At 36.8% G+C, this 26,682-nt stretch overlaps 1 protein-coding gene across 1 annotated transcript in view; it reads right to left on the reverse strand.

The window, feature by feature from the left end:
- LOC103479896 (beta-1,4-galactosyltransferase 2-like) overlaps positions 1-26,117 on the reverse strand; it is a 66,350-nt gene extending 40,233 nt beyond the window's left edge. Inside the window, exons 1-2 of the mRNA XM_017310101.1 lie at positions 25,992-26,117; positions 7,931-8,741 (exon numbers count right to left, since the gene is read on the reverse strand). Of these exons, the coding sequence (XP_017165590.1) occupies positions 7,931-8,276 (346 nt within the window). The 5' untranslated portion in view covers positions 8,277-8,741; positions 25,992-26,117. The remainder of the gene's footprint in view (positions 1-7,930; positions 8,742-25,991) is intronic.
- Between the last annotated feature and the right edge of the window lie 565 nt (positions 26,118-26,682).

Here is a 26,682-nt window from a genome sequence, read left to right on the forward strand (position 1 = left end):
ATGTGCCCTGAAAATCTTTTTCTCAAAGTCTACATAGGGCAAATAATTAACATAGGAACAATGACAAGTATGGAACCACTTACCTCTTTTGATCGTATCYCTTTGAGGTCATAAAAATACTGTTATTAGAATAAGAGGTTGTTATGGCTAAATCAATGTTCCGTGTTCATTTTGGAGATGTTTTGGAAAAACATTTTTTTTGATTTGTGAAAAATTYGATGTGCTGTACACTACACCAGAGAGAGTGTCTGTAAATATTTTCAGATAGTATGTTTTGTAGAGTTTGCATTGAGGGATAATTTACTGCTTTGTGAACTTGTTACATAACCTAAAGGACCCATGTCCTTGTGAATGTTTTTTTGCGGTTTTGTTGTCAGTTTATGTAAAAGAGAAGCAATTTTTAGCTATCACTGTCTAAGTGGTAAGCTGAATATCTTGATCTCACATTTGATGTGTTACCTTTGCCTTCAAGTAGAAAACAGTTAACATCTTTGCTAGATGGCTGTGTTTGACCTTAAGTTTTATCCTAAACCCTAATTTGACCAGCGTTGCTTATTGCAAGTGACAGCAGAGCAACTCGTTGCTTTTTGGCTTTAATTTTTGTTTCAATACATTTCAAGAAAATTATTTTTTTAAATAATCTTAAAAATAAGATAAACAATTGCAAACCAACAATTGTTGGTTTTCATGATTGTTTTCTGTTTTAAAACAGAAGGCTGAAGTTGTACATATCCTGTGAGAAATTGTTTTATTCTTTTCTTGCTGAGCTTCTGTAAAGTGAGAATGAAAGAAGCAAAGATCTGAGGGAAAAAAAACAAAACTAAATTGAGGCAAGTTAACAGAAAAATATACTCAGAGCCATTGTTAGTGGTGACTGTGTTTGTGTGTTGAGAGAACAACAGAGTGTTTTGCATGATGACAGCAGCATGCAAGAAGCACGGTTTGTCATTTATCATTTAGAATGTCTGCTTGTTAGAGCATGCACTTTAATAGTCACTCTGAACTGCGAGAACYAGAAATGAGGAGATGCATTTTAATATCACATCAGCAATACAACACAATGTGAGTGCACATACATTTCAACAACTTTGCAACAAAAGAATTTGTTGCCACATACTTATTTTTTTGTTTGTTAAACATTACCGTGCCAGATAATAATTCAAAGTAAGATATTGGACAAAAAGAGCCTAAGAACAAAATGAAGATTTCAAATRATTTTATCTATTAGGAGGGGAAAAAAAGGTTTCCAGTCCAACCTGACTTTATGCAAAATAAGAATCACCAAACCTTAAATCATCAAGTTACATYTCAATTTTTTTTTCACCAGCCACATTCAAAGTTAATTACTGAAAAACTTGTAGAATCAAAACATCACTTAAGTAAAATACAACTTAAAGCTAGTTAAACAATGTCAAAAGCTTTGATCTGAAACAAAGTCAGTGTCAATCTGTCACTCTGGAACGGGTTATTAAAACATGTTTACGGCTTTTTAACAGCCGTTGTCCACAAAGAAAAACGGTCTAATGGGCTAATGGTCTAAGGGAAAAATTATTTTGTGGAAGGAGGTTTGCAAAAACTATAAACTTTTCAAATATGATATGTTTAGCATTTATCTGAAGAGGTGAGAAGGTTGTTGTCATATAGTGGTAGATCCAGATCATCTGCTTTCACTTCTTGAAAAAGGCTCGTCACAGCTTGTGGTATAAAGGATAGTGGGTRACACATAGTTTTTCTTTAATGTCTTCTTTGTTTTAAATTAGGTTAGGTGAAAGTAGTCAAAGACATTTTCAGAAAAATTGAGGTCGATTCTCAAATGCGCACTTAGCCCGAGTATAAAGGAACAATTGAATGACTAGAAAAAGTATAATTGGCTTAATTATCCCTCCTCATGCGGATAAAAGTCACAAACGTAGCAGAACCGTACTGTGGAAAGCGGCGAATGGCATTAAGGAAGAGAACCGGCCCATTTTAACGAAGTTATAGCAGCCATTAGGTTGTCAGGAGCCCTCGCCTTCGTGCCCTCGGCTGCGTCAGCTTCCTTGTTGCGTGGGAGTGCATAGCAATGTGTTTGTGAAGAAAAAAGACTTCTTTATTGGCTTGATTGAAACCAGTGAGGAAAACAAGCTGTTTTCCTCTGTCACTGAACTGATGTTGTTTCCTCGCCAAATGTTCAAAGTGAAAGATGAGSAAACTAAATGACAGTGATTCCTTCTGATTAGCAACATTTCACATTGAAGGAGTAATGTACAAAACAATTGGAAGGAATTCAAACAAGTATGTTCAACTCTCTCCCAAAACATAGATGGAAATAAAATCCTCACACTTTTTTAAAGACTTTTAAACTACATATACAATTTGGACTCAGCTTGTAAARAGTCACATTTCAYCAAATGAGAATGTAGATGCRGTTGCCCTTTGAGAGAAATACAGGTTCAAGCATGAGTGGTTACACACGGTGCTACAGCAGCCAAAACAGGGAATTATAATTAAAACATTCATTTACTCTATAACCAGATGCTGAGTAGAAATTAGGAAGTGCTTTCATAATATCTAGTTATAAACTGGCATCCGATATWTYGCTGTGCAAAATATGAATATTTCTCCCTCACACTTTTCTTTCAATTTCCTTCTGCCTGATGTATGAATAAAGCACAATTCAAAGGTAAATAYCCAAAAACACACTGCATGGAAATGGCAGGAAATGAAGCACATTTTGTGAAACATCACGTCCTCCTTTTGTGTTATAAATGCAAATGTAGCATGTCATTGATAAAGGGTGTGGAATCCACCTTATTATTTTGCATTGGGACTGGGTAAGTACCTTTTTTATTTCTTTTTAAAGTGGTCTAAAATCATGAGCTGAATTAATCAGAGAARAGATCAGCTTCCCATTAGTCTAAGATTCCAGGATATTGAGCTAAGTAAAAAGTGTGTGTACATAACAATCCATGAGTCTAAGTAATGTTATTGTAAATGGGTTACTGCTGCATCATTAGCACTTATACAAATTTTGTAGAAGTGCTTCGTATGTGGAGTATTTGACATCTCAATCTTCTGTCAAATGTTTTCTGAATGTCCATAAACTGTGTGGACGTCTGCCTTAGCTGACAGACTCCTACACCTTTGAAACAAATAGTAGATCTGTAAGAGTCAAATATTAGTATCAATCTGCATAGACAATTTTATTTTTTTTAGGAAATAAACATGGTGCCCAAAATAACTTCAGACTACCACAGTGAACTTATTCTAAAGCTGGATGATCTTAGTTACCCCTTTCATTAAAAATGTAGTAGACATATTATAAAACATGCTGTGCCACAAAGCAGCTGAACAGTAGGAAGATGAAAACCGAAGCACCTATTTGGAATCAAACTGGCTTTAAAATGGTACAGCTGGATTTTTATTTTATGTTTTTTGTTTAACCTCCTGATGATTCCTTCACAGGGCTCACTCGCATAATATCACGGTTGCAGCAGGAATGCCATTTCAGTCAAATTACTTCGGTTATGAATAAAACAAGACTCGACTTCTAAGGAGGAAATGTAGCCTAAAGAATCTAGAACCTACTGTATGTGTTTGTGTATAATTATAAATGAGAGAAAAAGACACTTGTGTTTTTTGAGCATATTTGAGCTCCACTAACTGAATCCATCACATTTTATTTGAAATGAAATCAATAATCCTAAACTTACAGAGCTTTGACTAATAGTTACTTGTGTTATCTAACCGCATCATGTCTGAAAAACCCCTGTGGTTGCATTTATTCATGTTGATTCGAGAGTAAGTGAAACCCCAGGAAAAAAAAAAAAATCAATATTATTATTTGAGGACTTTAAGGCCAATATTCTGCAATGTTACTGCAGGTTTGTTAGTTGCTGTCCAACTGGCATCACTGCCAATCCAACTGAAAATGTCAGATACAGATGGGTTTGGTGCAAACATTCAGCAATTACAAGACAGATGCATATTAGGTGATTTTAACAACAACAACAACAAAAATGTTTTTGCAACAGTTTTTCACTAAAAACATAAAAGTTTCCGATCACTAACAGAATTTTCTTAAGTTACARATTACTAATTTGAACATCCAAAAGTCATACTSACATTTAGACACAAACAAGTGGACACACACAGAGAGACACATGCAGTCAGGATATAAAATGTGGATACTAGCCACTCACACAGACAGCACCTGTCAGCTGGTGTTGTGGGACAGCCAAGGGCTTGTTTGTTTATTTCTTCCCCTCTCTCTCTCTCCCTCTCTCTTTCTCTCTTTCTCCCTTTAGCACAGTGTGTTTGTGTGTCTCGATTCGAGGTCTCCATTTTTTTTCCCACTCAGTCCCCCTCACCTCTCCACCTGCTGTTCTTTCCTTCAGCACATTCCAACTCTCTGCCTGTCTCTCTTCATACCCGACCATCATACCTCCATCCATTAGATCTCTCCTCTCCTTCTCTGCACCTGTGACTGAAAAACAGACTCTCTCAGTCTCTCTCAGCCTCCCTGCTCATTACATCCCCGAGGCAGCCACTCCATCATCGAGAAAGGCCAGAGATAAGCTACAAGAGTACACCTGTGCCCTGCATGAACGCCGTACCCAGACTCAGTGACTCGGCCAATTCAAAGCCAAATAATGGGATAAGGCAAAGCTCAGTCTTCAGACGAATTGACGTGACAGCTTTATCTCTTGATACCTGCTCCGAATCACGATATGGGCCTCATTAGCAAATGAGGAAAGCAATTATCAGTAAGAAAATAGGAAAACATTGATGCTGCAACAATATGGATGTGAGGGATTAAGTATACAAAGCTCATTTAGAGAGAGGGAACAGGTGGAAGTTGGATAAAACAAATTTTTTTGTCTTCTATCAGCAAAGAGCTGCTAAATGTGAATTGAAGCAGGGGAAAAAAGAACAAACTAAACACTTTACAAAACTCAATACATACTCAGGTTTGCATATTACTAATCACACAAGTAGCAAGTCAGTAGATGAGTTGGAAGAGTAAACCTTCCCTATGCAGGACAAAACATTTCCCACAGCAAAATACTTAAGAAAAGAGCTGGTATTCCTCAGCACCATTGTCTTCAAARCCCACATTAATATTTTATGAAAACTATCCAATGCTTTAAAATTCTATATTTTGTTAAATTTTAAATCTTAAATGTAAGTTTGTCTGTCCTCATTTCAACAAAGTAAACCAATTAGTTTTTGACCCACAGCTCTAGACTTACACATGAAAATACAAGATACTTTAACCTGCATGTTCACCTTTGATAGCTACATAAAACTATCTGCATCATTTAAATGCACTAATCAAATAAATAAAATGACTCAAGTGTTTCAGGAGTGGATGAAAGTAGCCATGCCAGAATTAGAGAAAAATCATAAGCCCCCACTGGTCACAGTCATTGACAACAGTACAGCAAAGAAAAGCAACCTCCAGAGAAATCAATAATCAGGGACAAAGTGAGAGTGAGTAGAKAAGGAACCTCTCCATCATCCACGGATCAATGTTTTAAGTTTGTTACTGCTGCACAAGCAGAGCAAGCTATACAGTCATAGTTATGAAGCTGGCAAAACTACGTTCCAACTAGGAAACCCAATGATACGCAAGCATGTTTCCGATTTTGATTTAAAATATGTGATGGAAACAGTGGTAGCATTTCAAATGGGTCCGTTGTGCTCAAAAAAAAGCTTTGAATTTGTGCATTAGAAGGCAGTGGCGAGAAGGCATCCCTTTAAGGAGCCCTCTGAGTCTAACTTATGTGCTGTATTTAATCTATGATTWAATTTTTTTATTTTATCTGGTGCGAGGAGGAAGAAAGAAGGGGCTTGACAAGTGCAGCCATAATGCAAAATCCACCACTGGGTGGGAACATGAAACATTCTTATTAACCAGTCAGTACTCACAATGAAAACTGTAAAAAGAAAACACATTAAAATAACCACAAACATCAGGACAATTCGGAAGGCAATTATTGTCATGTAAAGTATCTATAAAACATATTGTAAAGTATGCGTTAAATCAATTATGAACAGAATTACCCTTTCACGCCCTGAAAATATTTATGACATCTTCCCTAACAATACAATGTTTTTTTACATTCCTCTTGGTCCAACTTTAATTCCTCAGTATTAGGAAACATGACTAACACAGAATGAATGTCTTCATTCACTTCCTCCACATTCATTCACTTTTCAACTGCCAAACTGAAAATATAGTCAGACTACAATCATAAAATAGTCCAGAAAATCAGCGYCAATCGTTCAAAACCCCTCAGTTTGTTCACATRTTGGCCAGGTTGAAATTCAACCGGGGAACTAATTCTCAATGGGAGAAATCCCAAACGAAGCACTGACAGGAGATGAAGATTGAACTGAATTGTATAGAAAGCTACCCAAGACCTCAATGATGGGAATAATTAAAGACACAGTCAAAATTACAGCAACCTGATGTGAGAATTTTTKAAAAGGATGCCCAAATCATTTAGTCCAAGTCATATGCTTGAAAAGACAATTCAACCAAATATTATGGAAATGCATGTACATTTCTGAATTTAAAGTTAAAAATAATCATTTTATAACTATCCTAAAATAGGAGTTTAATTTAATTTGTTTAATGTTAAGCAGGAACAAAATATTTAACTTGAACTCTATATAAACTCATGYTTAAATAAGGTGAATACACCATGTGCTCCTGTGAATTGAATGCATAGTTTTATGATTTGTTGAAAACATTCATAAGTTAGACACCATTCTAATGCAATAAATCTACAGCAAACTTTATACTCCATGCTAATACACTTGAGATACTTGCAGCTTGACTCTAATTTGCMTTGAACATTTTAAGCAATTCACCTATAAGTTGCATGCAAGGAAAAGAAAGCACCGAAGAGAAATGTTAAAGCTCCAGTGTTTGCTTGTGCTGCTATTTATGTTCCTGCAGAGGGGCTTTAGGTCTGACTTCATGAATCCCATCTAATGGCTCCACTGTGAGTCTATCAGGTTGAAATACAACCTGGTAAAACCATTTAATGTTGTAGAATGACCTAGAAAAAAATGACTCCATTTGTGATTTCTCTCCCAAATGGAATAACTGAGATGTTTTTTTTTCTTTTTTAGACATAATAGACATCTTTTTAATCTTTAGTTTGTAAGTTAATCATCTTTGATCCAGGTTTTATCAGTTTATTTATTACTGCAATCAATGATGTGCACATCCTCCCCTATTAATAGCGTAGATCTAACTAAATGTTTCAGGTCGTTGTCCGAATGAAAGGTGAATCTCTGCTCCTGTCCCAATGTTTTTGAAGTCTTTATAGGATTTATCTTTTTCTCCCTCATCTATTTACCCATCGATCATGGCTACATCCCCTGTCCCTGCTTAAAAAAAAAAMAAAAAAAGAAAAGAAAATAGGATCCCCATTGCATAATGGTGCTACAACCTTGTTATAGAGTGTAAATTGTGTGTTCAGCATGATGTGAAGWCTTGGCTTTCCTCCCCACACAGTATATGACACAGTGTGTGGAATATTTCAAGCACATTTTAGAGTACGGCTCCAAAAACCTGAGTATCGGGGAAAAGTTTCATCTCTTCTCCCACTCAGTTTAGAAAGTGAAACTCATTTTTCATTATACAGAGAAATATGTGGAATATTTTAAGCCCTTTCTTGCACTTTTGGTGATTATGACTTCCCAAAATTCAATTTCGTTGAATTCAGTGGAGGGAACAAGTGTAATAAGTAAAAGATGCACCAGYAGCAAGAATAACCACAACCCTATGAGGATTGTCAAGCAAAATATTTCGACATGCTTCATTAAAAACCTTTGCCGTATGTTGTGCCACAAACCAAATTAATCTACAGAAGCAATCAGAGCACAGAAGCACCACAAGAAATTCAGCAGAGATGGAATGGAAGTCGTTACTCACCGAGGCCTGGTGGATTCTCCGGACATGGTGGCAGCGGTTTGGGAGAAGGTGTCTGATTGTTCTCAGGCTGCAAGCTCGGGACCAGCTGCTCGGCAGCGGCCAGGTAGGTGGCTGATGTCGCATTAGGTCTCGAAAGGTTGTAGTAGTAATAATGATGTCCGCTGCCCGTTCCGCTCCCGTTATTCCTGGACCCGTTTCTGCCGTTGTTGAAGCGGCTGAAAAGGTCGAACCGCTGTGAGTAGACGTCGAAGTACAGGATCATCATGATGAGGAAGTGGAGCAGGCAGAGCAGCAGGACGCCTTTGCAGATGCGCTCCAGAGTCCGGCCCAACATCAGCCGGGTCATGGCAGACAGAAGTGGCCGTCCTGTGACGACCAGCCACGGCAACGCTGGCGTGGCGCTGTTAGATGAGTGCCATCATAATTTRTTGTTTCTGCAGGTGATGTCAGCTGCTGCTAAATCACTTATGAGCTCATGTGGATTGTTGATACTCAGTTCACTGACTTCAGCATAAACTTTGGGTCTGTCATTTTCACCAACATATTTTGCAGAAGACGTTCTGAAGGTAAAAGATTCTTCTCTGAAAATCCACTTATCCTGACATGTGGATGTGCCAAGTGGCTGCAGAAGCGTTGAGGTTCTCCATTTTTAACACAGTTCAAGAAGTCAAAGATATGTTTCTTATGTTGATGATTTCCGAATGACTGGTGAATGGATTGATGGCACAAATGTTCATCGGTGAAGAGTATCTGCTGGTATGTCCATTGGGAAGGCTTTTTCTCTCATGGCACCAAGACGGGAGTCACAAACCTGAAGAGGGAAAGAAAGAAACGGTGAGGAAACCATGTGAATGGTCAAAAACGTCCTCTAAGACATTTTGTCTGTTTTTACTTTTAMATATTTCAGATCAAACACATTTTAATATCAGACCAAAGCAACCCCAGGCAATACAAATTGTAGTTGTTTTCAAATGTCTTTTTTTAATTATTTTTAAGGAAGGAAAGCATGTCAAAATTTTCCAATCTGAAAAGGTGTGATAAACCAGATTTTTCATTTCATTAACCACACCCAGATGGGTGCTGTAGTGGTGCAGTGGCAAAGCAAGACCCATGTATTGAGGCCTTAGTCCTCATGCTGGTGGTCGCAGGCTCGATTCCTGGCCTGGCGACATTTGCCGCAYGTCTTCCCCCACTCTCATTACCCTGTTTCCTGTCAAACTACTTTCAAATAAAGGCCACTAGATCAAAAAAAAAAAAAAAAAACACATCCAGAGCTGATTTCTGTCTGACRTGTAGAATCAAGAATCCACTTAAAGTAAAAAATTTATATAGCAACACAACACACACCAATTTATAGAAATGTAAGAAAAAATGAGAAGCAAAGTCATTGAAAAATGTCAGCCTGGAAACAAGCAATTCCTTAGAAATTAGAACTCCAGTAAACCACAAAGAGAGTCATTATCCACAAATTAAGAAAACATGAAACAGTGGTRAACCTTCCCAGGAGTAGACAGCCTGCCAAAATTATTCTAACAGAGAACAAGCTACTCATCCAGGAGGTCACAAAAGAACCCAGAACAATATCTAAAGCACTGCAGGCCTTGGATTCACATAAAAATGAGACTGAACAAAAATTACATCAATTGCAGAGTTCCCAGGAGAATATCACTGCTGACTAAAAACAAAACATTTGCCAAAAAAMMMCCCCATCTAGATTATTTATCCYAGAGACTTAGGAAATATACTCTGCTCACTGGCGTCAKAAAATTGAGACTGTATGGAAGACAGTAACTTCAGGCACAAAGTCAACACTGCATTTGARAAAAAGAACATACTGMCTTTCKAACATGCTTGGGGAAAGKGTTACGCCCTGCTATAMCTCTTTAGGATCTCAACAAGTTGCCTTCATTGATAGAATTACAAATTCTTTTTACTAGTAAAATCTCATGACGGAGAATGTCTGGTCAGCACTTAATGACCTTAAGCTCAAGAGCAATTAGGTTACACAAGACAATGATATGGCAGCAGAAAGAAAGCAAAATTACGTTTTTCTCTGGAGTGGCATGTCAATGTCTGAACTTAGATCTGATTGAGATACTGTGCCATGACCTTGAACAGCCTGTTCATGCTAGAGTACTGTCCGATATGTCTGAATTAAATTCATTCTGCAAAGAAAAGTGGGCCATACAGTCATATCCAGACTCCATCCATCCGTCGGCTATATCCATTTATCCTTGCAGCAGGAGGACTGGTGTCTATCTCCAGTGGTCATTGAGTGAACAGTGAGGTACAGCCTGGACAGATCGCCAGTCCATTGCAGGGCAACATAGAGAGACACAGGACAAACAACCACATCTGAGGCCAATTTAGAGACACCAMTTAACCTAACTTATGTGTTTGGAAGCTGGAGAGCACAGAGAGAMCATGCAAAAAGACCCCAAGTTGGGACTCAAACCCAGGGTCTTTTTTTTCYGCAAGGAAGCAGCAGCAGCACAACCAACTGCTTGATGGCAGCTGTTRCCATCAGAAGTGGAGCAAGCAGTCATTAGGTTTGTTTTGCGTAGCTTTTTGCCCCACTTTCTAATTTCTCAKCTCATCTTTACTCATTTATTTGATAATCTTAAAAATGTGCCAAAGAAAGTAGAAAGAAACAATCTGTAAAGAGCAAATGCTTTAAATTCAAAGCACTGTAATTTAAATGTCAAGATTCGTTTTCCTGTTACCATTTAAATAGTCATCCTTTTTTGCTTCCTTAAGCCAGTGCAGGTGAAACGTTATCAATTTTGGAGGTGTTTTCTGACTCGGTACGGAGACTCCTTATATTATTAGCAGCATGAAATCGAACTAAACATAATCAATCTTACACTGGCACTTTCGGTATTCAGTGACCTTGTTCATGTTGGCAATGCCTGGTTGAATAGCGATGAAATAAATGTAGAATTTTTCTCCCAGCAGAAGAACGAGTACACATGTGTATTTCAAGGAATAAAAAGGGGGGGAAAATACACAATCGATAACAAAAGCATTTACASACGCAAACGAACCGAGAGCCTTGACTGGGGCAGTTCAGCCAAATTGACATGCCAAGTCAATTTTCCAGTCAAGTGGTTTAAAAAGCATTTATGATAAAATGAGACTGCAAGTGGGAATACACAAAGCAATGAACATATGAGGAAAGGAGAGGAGGAGGGCACTCTTAGTGCATTCCCAGGAGCGAATTACTGAAGGGTTATAGCTTTTCCAATAAATGAGAGGAAAAGACGAGGAAGATAAAAACCCAGAATGACATCAGATTTCCTGATGAAATCCACAAGAACTTCTATAAGCTCACAATGTTTTTATGCTAATAGCAGTACTGTGAAAAGGAATGAAATCTAAAGAATGTGTCAGCTCTGATTTTCTGCACAGCTGAACATTACAGACAACCTCTGGAAAAGTCTTGAACTCATAGAGAATACTGTAAGCTTTCTTTGCAGAGTTTTTGTTGTTGTTTTGTTTTGTATAAACATTGTAATTAAATCAATGTAATCTAAAATTAAATCTAAATACATGCCATCATGGCAAAATGCAWAATCACCAATTGTATTAATTCCGATGTCAACACATAACTTTTACATTAGACTTTAATACATTAAATTATAGAATGTCAAGTATAATCTAATGAAAAACCTTACATCAGCCAATATTTCTTTTCTTTTTTTACTTGTGAAAATTATCATTTATAAAACATACAGTGCTATAAAAGCGTGCACACCACTTGAATTCCCTTGGTTAACACACCAATAGCTCTGGCTTTAATAAGGTCGTGGACCCTCCTCACGTTCTGTGCGATTTCTAGCAAGTTCCCTCCAGGACTGTTCTGCGTTTAGCTCCACCCAACTYGCTACCCTATCTTACTGAAAACATCCTCCTGCATGATACTTCAATTTCCATATTTTGCTGCTGGGATGGCACGTTCAGGGTGATGTGCAATGTTAGCCGTCTGCCTCACACTGTCCTCTGCATGTAGCGCCATCTACCCAGTGCATCTTAGTTGTGTTTCCTACAGGGCTTGTAGCAAATTGTAAATAGTTGCATTTGGTTTGAGATGTTCAGAGGACATTGTATAAAGGCAAGYATGCTTTAAACTTATACATAACTATATCCATGACCTGTCTGGTGTGCTCCTTGGTCTTCATGATGCTCTTTGCTCACAGTTGTTCGCCAACAAACCTCTGAAGCCTCCACAGAGCAGCTGTTAATGATTAGATTAAATTACACACAGCTGAAGTCYGTAGTTGACTCCTGTAGGCAATTGGCTGCACTTTATTTAGGGAACCAGAGCATATCTAACCGTTTAAATTAATATACAACCAAAGTGCACAAAATTTTGTAGCCAAAATGTAAAAATGTTACAGGAATTTGAGTCCTTTAGCAAGATCCTCAATTAGCATCTACCGAAGTTTAGTGGAGTTTTTCTTAATCAATCTATGTACTTGTTCACATCTTGTTTTCACCAAAATTTTTATTGTTTTTAAATGATTATTTCACATTTTCGGCTGATTTTGTGGCGTAGTTTTACACCCAGAAATAMGTWTTTTAGTACTTACACATAATTTTTATATTGTCAATTCTTATCTGAACATTTGTAACTAAAGATATCTTTTATTTTATTAAAACCTTGTGTCAATGTTGTGACCATCTCCATAAATGTCTGCAGATTTCCAACAGAACAGGAAAATATTTKTGCATTTGCAAATTACACACATTTATGATTCCTGACACTTTACATATATCACTGATGCATCAAATATTTCCTGGCCTAACACCGACCYCTGTAGGACTCTAAAACTGTTTYCTAAGAAGTCTCATCTGTATTCTTCCATTTGTACATATTACCTGTAGACAGTCCAATGACTGATCCTCAGGTCTGTATGTGAATAAAGTATGCATAATAGTGTGAATTAAAAAAMCATGACTTAACATATCAATGACACCACAATGCTTGTGCATGGTTTTTGAGCCATGATAGCTGATTTAGTATCCAAACCAACGAGGACATTGCTTTGATAGGTAATCAGTCTGAAAGGAAATAATATTTTGACCTTTTTTTTGCCTTTCAACTAGAAAGATCCATATGAAGAGAGTTTCCTCCACTGTGCAGGTATTGAATTGCAAAGCTCAGCAAGGAAACCAGAAAAAAAAATAAAAAAATCCACAGCCAGGATTGAGAACCTGTTTTGCTCAGTTGCACAGGACGTCTCAAGGATCAGTGAAGACAGAATACAGATCAGCACTTTTCCTCTTATATGGGAACAAAAAGAAACCCCAAAGGCTCCACATCCATTTTCCTCACAGCATCTTTGTTATCTAGCATAACACTGAAGTCTTCTCAATTCTACAAGTGAGTGTGAGTATTGTTTTGTTTGTTTTGTTTTAYAAAGGTCATCTGACTCTTTTAGATTGTTTTTACGAGTTCCTGTCTCTACCACCCAGGTAGAGACAGTAGCTTTCTCTGTGGAAATATCAAGCACACCAGAGCTGAGTGCTCAGATTTACCTTAACACGGTAAAGTAAAATGTAAACAAAACCAAAAATGAATCTTTAAAACTTAAAGTCTAGGAATGGTAGAGACAGATAGAGACGTTGCTCCAGTCACAGAGAGAAATAGACCCTTTATGTAAGCAGTTTATTCAAGGATGCCTTTAAATCCCTTTTTAACAACAGCAATAAATTTCATAACAGAAGCCCATTATATCATGACTGCCAAGGAGTCCACTGAGAAATACTACAATAATAACTGCCAGTTTCTGTCTACGCTAGGTTTCAGTGCTGCCTCTAAAGACCGAACAGTACAGAGGTTCTGTCATCACTTTCATCATCGCCATCACCATAGAGGCAATGGGTTTTATAAGTCATGTGGAATGAAAACAGAAATATGATGCAAATGATAGCACATTTAATTAGGTAAAAAAAAAACTAGAAATAAAAAGCTAAACAAAATCTGAAATAAACATTAATATGAAGTCTTTTTYCCATTTAATTTTATTTAAGATGTTACAGATTCAGTCAACTTTACAGAATGCCCCTTCCCGTCACAACCACCCTGATAAACCCTCCGTCCCCCTCTTCACGTAAACCTACTGGGTGACGGGTCTGAATTTCATGAGTRTGTTTATTTATGCAGAGAACAATACTCGATTTCCATGAGCCGCTGTTGTGACTATCTRTGCTACCTTGCAGAGCAACGTTTGTAGAGTCTGAGAGCAATTGCTAGAGRTCRTGAGGAAGCACGTTCGGAAACATTGTTCTGGTCCAATACAGCAGGAGAATGTCTGACTAACATTTTCTATTTATTTCTTTTTTTCAATAATGTGAAAAATAAAATTATATATATATATATATATATGTTCCCTAGAGACATGTAAACACGGTCTAAAGGTTGATTAATGATCAGTAGAACCAAATAGACGAATGTCATAGGATGTGTTTATGATCTGTAATGCCATAAAATGTTTCAATGCAAATGAAAAAAAAAACTTTGAGTTTAGGAAATGCACAGAGGAACTGACCTAATGTCTTGCCACTCTTTTCWCTTATCCCAGAGGACGGGTAGGAGGAAAAAAAATCTGCTTACACTAAGAAGTAAAAGCTGTGGGCTTCTTTGAACAGAAGGAGATGGAGGTGTTCACTAAGCGTATTCCATTTCCAAGTAAAGCTCTCACACACAGGCCTGTTAACTTGTTAATGTGCACCTTTGAAATTTACATTTCAAATAAGGCTTGATTAGATCACAACTCAAAAATATATAATACATCAGTGACAGATTATGCATGTTTAGACTCATCTATCAGAAATGCAGTCATTTAGATTAGATCATTAACATGCAGTACATCAGTYCAGCTGTGGAGATACTGTAACATTGGCAGACTGTGAAAGATCTCTTAGAGTCACTGTAGTCCATCAATGCTCTTGGGTCTGGTCACACAAATGTGATGGACTCTTTCAAAYGTCACATGTATACATTAAAATATCAAAGAACAAACTTAAATGATTTTCTGTCTGCAACATCTGTATCTTACATTTTTAATTTGGTCAGCAGATGGATGCCCAGATTGGTGATTTGTGATGCTACATAATTCATCGTGTGGGGACCGAGCATATGTTGCAAGGAGCAATGGTCTGTAAAAGAATTTCTTTTTTTACAAGAAGGGTCAACAGAAAACACAACATCAGGTCTTCCATCGCATCATCAGTCACAAGAATAAAGCCTGTCACAAACAGAAGAAGTAGATAAGAAGTAGAAATAAATATAAAAGTTTTTTTTGTAATTTTCGGGATGTTTTGGTAATATCCAGAAAAGAACTCCCATCCAGAATATTAACTTCACTTCTACATCTTTGAGCACAGAAAGTCAATCGCAAGCCTGATGATAACATTTGGATCGCAGTGTGTCATATTCTCAAGTTTAGATCAYGTTCAGTAAATCTCAAAGCATGAGGGGAAAAGCATCTCTCAGCGTGAATAACGTTTATTGATTTATTCCAAATGTTGCTGTAGGTTTTAAAGAGACAATTAATTAATGCTTCTAACAACTGTAAGCTCCTCTGACGTAGGAAAACTTTTGATTTTGGACAAGAGGTTGAATATTAAGCAAATGCAACTTACATATTTTTTCAATCCTTACATAGAAATCATTAGATAAGAGAGCATAATGAAGACCAAGTAACACAACAGATAGGTYGGGGGTACATCTGTGGAGAATTTTAAAGCAGGATTAAGTTCTAATACAATATCTYAGGGTTTAAATATCTCACAGAGCACCGTCTAATCCATCATCTGGAAATGGAAAGAGAATAACACAACTGCAACCACTTAAACTGACCAGGAAAGAGAGCATCAATCAAAAGAGCAGCCAAGAGGGACATTATAACTCTGAATGAGCTACAGAGATCCACAGGTCAGGCCCAGGAATCTATTGACAGGACAACTGCTACGCACCCCAAAAATGRAAAATGTTGACCTAAACTGCAAGACGCTATATATGTGTGGTTGAAGAACACCACCACACGTGAACACGCAATTTTCTTTCGAATGGACAAGAAAGCTGTGCAGAATTGGTGGGAATATGGATGGACCTAAATGCAAATCGATTCTGAAAGAAATCCAATTACAAGCTGGGAAAGACTTGAAACAGAGATGGAGCTTTACCTTCTAACAGAACAATGACCCTTAGCATGCCAATAGAGATTTWAAAAATATATAAACACATTTACATATAAAAGCAATATAGCACTTTGAAGTTTGTGGCTTGTAGCATGAATAATTTTGCAACCATTCGTCATTTGATTAAAGTGTAAACAACTAACGCTTCTCATAAAAAGCCTTTACCTTAACTGTGGTGATTTTTATTGCAATTTTGGCCGATTCTAAAGGTGATACAAGATGCAACTGATCRCATTAATCACAACTAAACACATGCATCTCTACTCTCTGTGCACGTGCTAYATCAGTGTTGTTTTGTTACCTGTTTCCTCAGTTATTTTCACACCTCTGATTGCCTCTCGCTGCCTTTCACACAGGTGAGTCTCAGCAACATAACACAACTGTTGGAAGTTGATACAGCAACACACCTACCAACATAAAATTACCTTCACAGTTGGATTGTGCAGCGAGAAGAAAACAAACACTGCAGCAATGAATGTCGTGCTCAAGGGCACCTTTGTTTGATTGACATTTACCTTGTGTTACAGCGCTGAAGCAGACTGAGAATCAAACATGGATGGAGGAGATGAGGAAAGACTGATTAAAACACATTATCTGTGAATCAGACAGATGTAAAAAGTGTGAATCTATAAATTGGACATTCATTACCTGTAGTTTGAACATAAAGTGACTGTCACATCTCCACACCCCACGCTATCTACTTACAGTGAAAAAGCTGAGGAATAATTAACTCTATACTAGGCTTGATTTTGCCTTTCATTGGCATAATTCTTGATCATTTATAACAAGATCGGAGGCACTGGAGAAGAAGCAAGTTCTTTCCCAGCAATAGTAAAAAAGCATGCCTCTTCTTTTCTCCACAAAGGTATCTACATATCGCTATCTTTCAAAGGACTCTGATTGACAAAATGCATTTATGAATCTTTTATCCTCCCAAACATWAAAAGAATTTCACCATCTGTTCTTAACTCAACTCTTACACCTCCTGCTGTATCCGGCTATTATGTTTTCATGTTGGAAATACATTTTCACTGCTCAGATCTAAAACTTTTATTGGTTTTCAAAACTTTGAAACTAAACTAAATCATGATTTCCTAACTCTTCAGCAGATGTTCCCAGTTGAGCCCTCGGGCTGCAAGCCTTGTTTAGTTTGCTTTATGTGCATTTCTCTACTAACAGATGAGGAAAACAGCAGATGTGCGACTCCCATCTCTACTACTTAGAGAAATCTAAAAATAAATTAAATTTTTTTTTAATTAAGATTAGAACACATTTTATATGAAAGGTGTTGTGTGCAGAATATTATCCGTAACCCTTGATATCGTCTGACATTTATAGTAATGCACATACATTCTTTCTGAGTTAGAAGAGGCAGTATGGTGTTTTTCCTTTTATAAACATTTGCATTAGATTAARGTCAGGGTTTTGACTTGGTAATTCTTTAACATTAACTTTAGTCTTCTTAAGAAATAATTTTCTAGAATGAGTTGTGTGCTTTGAACTTTTGGCTTGCTGCATGACCCACATTCTCTGTGGATAAATTTCATGGACAAATGCCTAGGCTTCTTTTAGAATCTGCTGACATAATTAATAATTTATTGCTCTACAGGCAAAGTACAGTGTTTTTCTAATGGATGATTTTTTTTTTTTACATTAATATGAGCTAATGTGTTGAAAGTACTTAAGGTTGCAGTGTAACCTCTCCCATAGGCTTCTATGCCTATGGGAGAAGGCATAGGAGCTGCACATTTTTCAAATATTTTCTGTCTCAAACCATACTGTCATGACATTGTGATAATTTCAACAAATATGTAAAAAATATGCTTTTTTTWACATAATTACATAGTTACATAATGCAGCTTTAACCAAAATGTGATAGCAGATCACTTGTAGTCTCATAACGATGTGAAGACTTTAACCAACTTATTCTTGGATGTCCTTCAGAACCAAAGAGACTCAAAGTAAAGATAAAACCAGGATGAATAATACATTTATATTCATCAAGGTACTAGTAAATGTCTCTTGGGAAGTTGTAGTTGCATAACAGGATGCATACGTGTCAATTTTTGTTAACAAGCTATGCTAACTTCATGGGTAGAAGTAGTTCTGGTTCCCAGCTTGTTTCTGTTTTCTCCAAAGTGGCAAGACTTCTCTGTGAAAGTTTMATTTCTTCATATTTAGACTAACTTGAGGCAGGCAACTTAAAAGGTAAATAAGTCTGAGAGTAGATGCGAAATCTTCAACTGGATGAAGATCAGAGTCTGAGCAACACCCTCTCTTTCTTCTCCTCCTCCTTTCACAGTGTCTCTTGAGCTCTAGGCCTCTTGCGTTTTTAACCTACAAGCCAGCCCTCCCGGCCTTATGAAAAATGCATTTGCCATGCTACACTTGATACTGTAGAGCCTCTGAGCACTCTCATGGCACCAGTACATCTTGCTGTAGGCAAGTTCATCTCCCACAAAACCAACTGGGGCACAGTGGGACAGGCAGAAGCTATCTTTGGCTTGGCACAACCACACTCTGTTGTCTGAGTCGATTGTAATAAGAAAAGCAGCTCAAAACTGAAGCCATAGATCTGTGAAAAGGGGCAGATTGTGGCAGATTTTTCTATACTTACGGCTTTCAACTTTAGTCAAATACATTGATGCCATTGATATAAAATGGGAAACAATTTTGACAAAGAGGAGATGCCTGTTCTTATTGCCAACTTTTTGTTGCACTACTTTAAGCATACTAGCTATGCTATCACTGCTATAAAACAACATATAGACGGGTGTGTGTAAATATACTTTTAATATAATGTTGTGTATTTTGCTACAGTTTCTACTCTTTTCAGATCTGAGCCAGCAGGCTTTTTCCTTACATTGAAGCAAAAAAATAATAATAATAATGCTGTTTATCCACCAGCCATCCTGTCCAAGAGCCTTCATGGCGGATCAAAATAGCAACCTAAGTTGTATGTAATTACTGGGTTTAGTGTGTGGTTAAGCAACTATRATTCTGAGAACTGCATTCATTACAAATGGTGACATTTAAGGAGTATTCTCTGCCATTAATAATTGTCTCAAAAGCTTTATCAGGGCTTCTTGGGTGATTATCACAACTGCTGTCCAGCCAGCTGCTGGGCTGGATGGAGTTTTGCTGCTTGTGGAGTTCTGCACCATCTTGCTACAGAAATAATCACGATAATAAAAGAAAATCTGACTTTTGTTACAACTAGAGGGACGATTTGCTGAATCTCGACTGAATTCTTTTGGATAGTTATGTCCGTAATGTTACAGKCTCTAACCTGAGAAGTATGCCAGATATATATTGAAGTCCCTGTTTAACTTATTTACATCCTGTAATCTATTCACAGTCTGTGCCATCACTTTAAAAAAACAACATATATTTGCTTTTGAAATACTGTTCTTATAGTGAATAACTCAGTTAATAAACTCTGAAAGGTCAATACTGTCATGTCCCCTGCCGAGTGGCTGATTCATTGTGTCGTCATTTGTCTCTTTGATTGTGAGGCTAATGGTAGCTGAATAACCAATGTGTGACATCATCATGCAGTGTTGTAGGTAAGAGTGGGCTTTTATTGCTTCACACATAAATGTGTTTGGCTTTAGAAACCCAAAGACATTGTGTGTGATCTATAAGCAGATATGATTGTCATCTGTCTTGTTTAAAGCTTWGACACAAATTATCACACAGTTAGCAAAATGACTGTAGACCTTTAAACATTTAATGTCAAAAGTTGTTACATTTTTATCTGTGCTCTTTTCTTCTATTACAGAAATAAATTTGTCTCTATTACAACAGGGGAAAARAATTGGCTCTACTCTTTGCCCTTAAGTCACCAGGCAGCTTCACTTTTCATTGTTGGATSTGGATTAGTTTTCTTACAATACATGTGTAAAATGCCAAGGGTGGCTGTTCTAATCAAATTGTACATGGCACAAAGAACATAAACATGACAGGTTAGAATCACAGTTTTATCCTCCCACAACTACAAAGACTTTCAAGAAATACTGARGTGAACTCTTTGTCTCTTTGTTGTTCTGTCTTTTAAATGAGCTTGACAATGTTTTAATTCATGRTCAAAATCCAGTAAAATAATAAATGACCCTACATTCTAACCCATCTTTTGCATATTACATTACTACATGCATCCTCTTGGTCTCAGTGAAATGACCAAAAGACTTCATAATGTCAGTGTTCAGCGAGCTATTCTCCTCCATTTCCATGCTTTCGCTCTACTATGGGAAGTTTCTACAGAAAAGATGCCTGAAATCAGAACAAAACCAAGAAGGATTGCTGGGAAGTGCATTGTACATGCATTATGATGTGGTGGTCTGTTGCCTGGCTCCCACGGTATAGGTTAAAAGTAACAGAAGCTTATTTCTTAAAATGCTTCAGCAAGTTAAATTTGTGTCGTGTTCTCAACTTTTAATGCATTTCATCTGAGCAGCATTCTTTATACAAGTTTCAATAAGGCCTGTGGACCATTTGTAAGTGAAACAATTATAAGATCTTTTTTCTAACTTGCTAGGACCAATATTAAATAAATGAATAAGACAACAAAGAAGTTGGCAACATAGACTGTTTATGTTGGTTCTGTATTTAATTTTTCAATGTAATATTGGCATCCAATCAGCACATGAGTGACAAACTATCTTACTGCTTTTAAGCAATCTTTATTACCATTTGATTGAAACTTTAAACCAAAGACAAGGAATCCATATTCTTACAGTCGAGATCATTCCCACGATAACACCGTGGGCCTCATCTTTTAAAGATTTGCGTGAATAAAAAGCAATACCAACTTGATATTGTGTGCAAACCTAATCTAGAAGCAATACTCAAACAGGATTGCATTAGTACAATGAGAACAGCCGGCAGAATAAACTTAGCGTATCTTCCTCCATGAATATGGAAAGCGTCTGCTGATCATCAGAAAGTGCTAAATACTTGAAGGAGGACATGCAAATGTAATGACTTACCASTCGCAATGCTATTCACTAAACCCGAACCACATTGCTGGGTGCTTTTGTTTGCATCTATACTTAGCATGTTCGAAAAGCAGTTGTAAACTAGCATGCAAAAATATGTGCGGCCACCATGGCGAGCAGGCGGCAGAGATACTATGACAAAGTGGGACTATTTAAATAATATAAAAAAATATATGAAAAATGGATTTGAAGTAGCCTCAAGCAATTCTTATTGCTTGAGCTGCAGGATTAACAAATAATATACTATCACTTTATGGCAGCACACTGTTAGGTCTTAATGCTATGCAGGAGTGCATGTAGCCCAGAAAAGGTTATCTTCTGCTGCAAGTTCCACAAATTGTGCATGCAAAAAATATCTAAGTAGGACAGATTAAAGCTGATGGATTGCTGACCATGTTTATCCAATTAAATCAAAAAGGAAACAACASGACAAACTTAAATACTRCGCAATGTTATTTAGCAAAACTGAACATTAACCRCCAACAGGTAGTGAGGTTGCAGAGTTAAGTATATATTTTTGATTGATTTTTAAATATTTCTTTTGTTTACCACATTGCATACTAATTTAGATTAATTTAGATGACATTTATTATTATTATTATTATTATTATTATTATTATTATTATTATTATTATTATTATTCCATCATAATGACTTTCTAATTAATTAGAGAGTGGCTCACACAAAAATCCTAATTTTAATTGGCTGGTCTGCACCACTGTTACACTTGTAATCAATTACACTGCAAATCTTTGTAGACTGCATGCAATATACCCACTTACTGTACATGCAATATATATATATATATATTTTTTTTTCCTCATGCAATTTACCGCTCCGTATTTGGAGTTTTTGTGAATGAGGCCCTAGATCTGTATAAGTAAATGGCTCTGATGACTTAAGACAGAAGTATTATTACATGATTGATGAAGAAGCATTGTTTCTGACTGTCAAGTGGTGCTCATTAGAATCCAACTGCTCTCTTGCCTGAGGGAAGGATTCAGCTGAAACTACCTGCAATGTTTTTATTCTCTGTACTGTGTGAGGCACTTTGATAGCTCTGTTGCTGTCGTCTGATGTAATTTATAGGCCTATATTTCTGCATGTTAATATGACACAGTGAGACAGATTAACAGCCCAGCTGAAAGCTGACACAGTGGCTAAGAGCCATTGATTTACTAGAAAGAAACTGAAACCAGAAGAGAAGAGCAAAGTAAGAGTAAACCTCTCTGGTCTTAACCTCCCAAGAGCTCCCATCATCTGCTCAAAGGCACGCAAGCACAGGGGGAACTCTTTAAAAAAAAAGACTCACTGCTTTTAAATTTAAAGGATGAAACCAAAAGAAAAAAAAATCTATAATCATAGTCAAAAGATATCACTTAGATATCCTGTATTTGGTTTCAGGTCATGGTTGTGTATTTTCCRTTTTTGGAAACAGAAGATATGTTAATTGTAAATTCTTATTAATATCCTATGACAAATTATAAAATAAAGCTACACGTGGTCATATGTGTTAATGTGATTRTTCATGTCTAAATTYATTTGTGTAAAAATAAATTCCATTAAATCAAAATTACCGTTAGCCAAAAAAAATAAATAAATAAAAWGGTTTGAACAAAAAACTAACAGCAAACAAATTCCCAGCACGTCAGGGTCTATTTTACTACAAATGTTGTATTTATTGAGAGTCTGTATTTCTTAAGGCCACAGGGAAAAACAAGTGTCCTTGTCAGGCTGTTAAGCATGAAGAGGCTRATTTTGCTGAWSGACACACAGTTAGGAAAGTAAATATTTGAAGGCATGCTGATTTTGTAGGTTAGCTCAAATAAGAAGCAAATTCAACATTTTTATAACATGTTCATTTTAATGAAGACAATTTTTGATTCAGAATATAAGCCAAGGCTCCAGTTGAAAGTTGATTTGCACACCACRAACTGAAATAACCTCTTACTAAGAAGACTGACTTTTGACCTCTGTAGATCAATCAAACAATCAATGACAGATACTCYTGACATAACCTGGTCAGAASGCACCATTAAGGTCAGCACCTGTCAACATAATCAATTTCTTTCAATTCAACATCTCTACCATGATCTACAGGACCAGAGAGCTGTTTGAGAGCTTCAGAGAGAAGACAGGAGATCTGTGCAAGGCTGGAATGAACTCTAAGACCATCAGTAAAAACTTTGGTGTGATTATTATCAAAAAGATTACTCTCATTTGCCATCAGCCTGGAGCTCCACACAAGATCTTGCCTCACTGGGTGAGTAAAACCACAACGAAGGGATCTGTGCACAATTACACAGTAGGAGCATTTGGACCCAATTCAGCAGTATCACCACCATGCGTTCAGTCATTGTTCTTATGCATTTTTCATTTCAAAATACCAGATTTTTCCTTACTAATATTTCTACATCATTTTCCTGCAGTTTTTATGGGATTGTGAAGAACATTTGAGAACACAATATTCACCATGAGTTATTTAATAAGTTTTTCGGGGTATTTTTTTGCACTTTCCACAAATAAAAAGCTTAACAGTGCTGACACACTGCATTTTTCAGGAAATGGTGTAGCTCTTTTTCACTGTTACCTTATTAGGACTGGCTTAGAAAAGCTGCTTTTAAAATTCCATGAAACCAACAGGGAGAAGAATAGTAATAAAAAATGTGTAGAAACACATTTTTTTTTATTAATATAACATGCCATTTTGGAAACATATACTGTGTATTTGAGTATAAAGTATCACAATGAACTTCCTTAAAAAGTATTAATCCTTTCTTATCTGAGGGTCCCCCACACCCCCCAAAAAACAATACAAAGTTAAAACTGTTTTCAAGTTGTTGTTTTTTTGCTGATAAAGAACCATTCACTGCTTTTCTTGCATCTGATCTCTGATAATCTTTGCTTCAAAAACAAAACCTCTTGTATTTTGTCAAGCAAGATAGAGGAAGAATATCCTAAATAAAATCCAGATTCTTTAAAGCAAAGTTTTTCAATGCAAGACTTCCAAAAAAACAACAACACAGATTGCTTTGTTTGGCATTTTAGACCCAGTTTAAGAAACCCAGTCATCTAAATTTGCAAACAAAACATTCCTATCTGATTTTGAATGAGAGTTATTTCTTTAGTAAGTCAAAAACCACATAACTGATCATCTAAAGTTAAAATCAATATGTAATATGCCATCTGAAAGCTGGCATCTGAAAGAAAATCATGTTAATTAAATACAAATTAGGATTTTGTCCTTCAGAAAGTATTCTTCCTTTTTGTATCAAAAAAAGAATTCTGGAAAATTAAAAAGGAAAAAAAGTGATTTTTCTTTTTCCCATATTTTTCCAGAATTGGAAAATGGTACAAGAAAACTACCTACCTTTAATGACTGAATGGAAATCTGCTACAGAAGGAATGTGTACAGAATAGAAGCCCTAAATGATGCAGAGAAGGTTGGGAGTGAAAGCTAGGATCAAATGAGAGAAAAGCTTAGCATGACCTGAAGAAATCTTCACCTCACTGAGGGGCCAATGGACAGGGTCACTGGTTTACAACCTCCTTTTCTCAGCCAGAAACACCAAGGATCAGTAGTGGATATTTCTCCTGTATGAGCAATACTCAAAATAAATCCTTAAGGCAACATCTAATGAAGAATCCGACTGAGGTCATGGACAGCTCCCAACGCTGAAGAAAGTCTGTACAAGCAGCTGAAGTTTCAAGCTGCCAAGCAGCAGAAAAGGTCTTAGCACTTTGCTCTCCAACAAAGGTYCTAACAGCAAGTCTCCAAGACGTTTTTTCTACGTGGGGATAAAATACTTATTTCACCAAATGCAGTGCAATGATTGCTCGGTGTAATCAAAGACATTGACATGGGCCGTAAGCCAACTTTCAACAAGTGTATTTCAGCAAGTTGAAACATCATAGGACCAGAACGGTGTGTCATTTTATTTGGATAACTTCTCACCATTCATAAACATTGAATAAGCTGTGCTGAAGTGAGCTGACAGCGCAAACAAATTTTSCAGAATYATTTGACACTTGGACATAGAAAATAAGTGTCAAAAGGCCAGCCTGCTGATGCTTTGTGGCACATTGTTTGACTTCTTATCTTGRTTATTTATTTTATTTATCATAACTGTTCAAACTTTTATATATTATTGTTGGTTTGTAAAGTTATGGTCATGTACATGTAAAGGCCTAATGAATGGTGGTTACAGGTTGAGTACCATTTGTTTATGTTAATGCTATTGACTAAAGGGTTGTTTTTTCTGTTTTAATGATTATGGAGCACTTTTGTTCATTATATCTCAAAAATCTAAACACGCCCAAGTCAGTCAAACCTAGAATGACCGGATCTAATGCAGAGCTCATCCCTAGCAAAACACTAAAATAAAAAAAAAATGCCCTAGAATCAACTGTGGAKAACATACATATTTACCTTATGTTTGAAAAACAACAGCTAAGAAATCATKAAACTTATCACCACTCACAGGGTGATGCAGAAACAAAATCAACTTTTCACCTTAGGACCRAAAAGAATATTGCATCAGAGAAACAAATATTCCAATAGAAGCAATATTCTTAAAAGCCCAACCCTCTTCCATTCAGTTCTGCCACACTGCTGCTGCCTCAGATCCGRAGGAGGCTGGTCTGATTAAAAGTCCACAGTGTCATCTTTTTCCTGCTCCTCATCCAGCTTCTTCACATCCAAGAACAAGCACTCTACTTTGTTTCAAATCCCCCCTCCATCTCTCATGTTTGTACATTTTCTAACAAAGGTGAAATTTAGACACAGCAGGRAAATCACGAGCACATCAAAAATACAGAGACGTATCTGATGCCGCGAGACTATCATTATGTTAACTCACCAAATCAGACACTTGAAGTTGTTTGAAAAGTTTTTCTCTTCTGCRTCCAAACAGGCAGGCTRTTGGCTGCTTTATGCAAATCCAACRAAGTCCTATCTATGGCCCACATGCTAAAGTGGAAACATCACCATCTCTTTCTGTCCTCTTTTGCTCCGTCTCATTCCCCTTCTCTCAGATCCAGCTGCTCATCTGGCAACAGAGCAAAGAAACAGATGAAGTGCTGCAACAGAATGAAGGCTTCACTGGGAGAGTGATGGTAGACAGAAGGAGTGAGACAATGATTTGRTTTGTGGTTTTTAAGACAGTTTTACTCAAACAGCTCTTTTGTTGGCAGATCAGCAGTGGMAAGTCTTGCTTAAAGTCAACAATGTCCAGTTGTGCATTCAATTATTTTTTTWAAAATAAATTAATGTTCTTGTGAGCTTGGATGCAGGCCTAATGTTTGTGATCTTTCTTTATAGTCAGCTTAAAAAAAGAAACAAATTTGGTCCTTTCTTTGGAGAATTATTTCAGCCCAACTGAGGGGTTTTCAAGTATGAATGACCTGCTCAGAAACATGTAAAAGCATCTCAGTCATAATTAAGTTTAGACTTTAATAAGGCCACTCTAAAAAAAAACAGTCTGATACTTCTTGATTCTACTGGTCACACAGTAATCAGTACTTGGTTGCAATTTGTAAATGATTCAACAA

This window comes from Poecilia reticulata, linkage group LG17 (genome assembly GCF_000633615.1).
Source record: "Poecilia reticulata strain Guanapo linkage group LG17, Guppy_female_1.0+MT, whole genome shotgun sequence".
In the NCBI taxonomy this organism is placed as follows: Eukaryota; Metazoa; Chordata; class Actinopteri; order Cyprinodontiformes; family Poeciliidae; genus Poecilia; species Poecilia reticulata.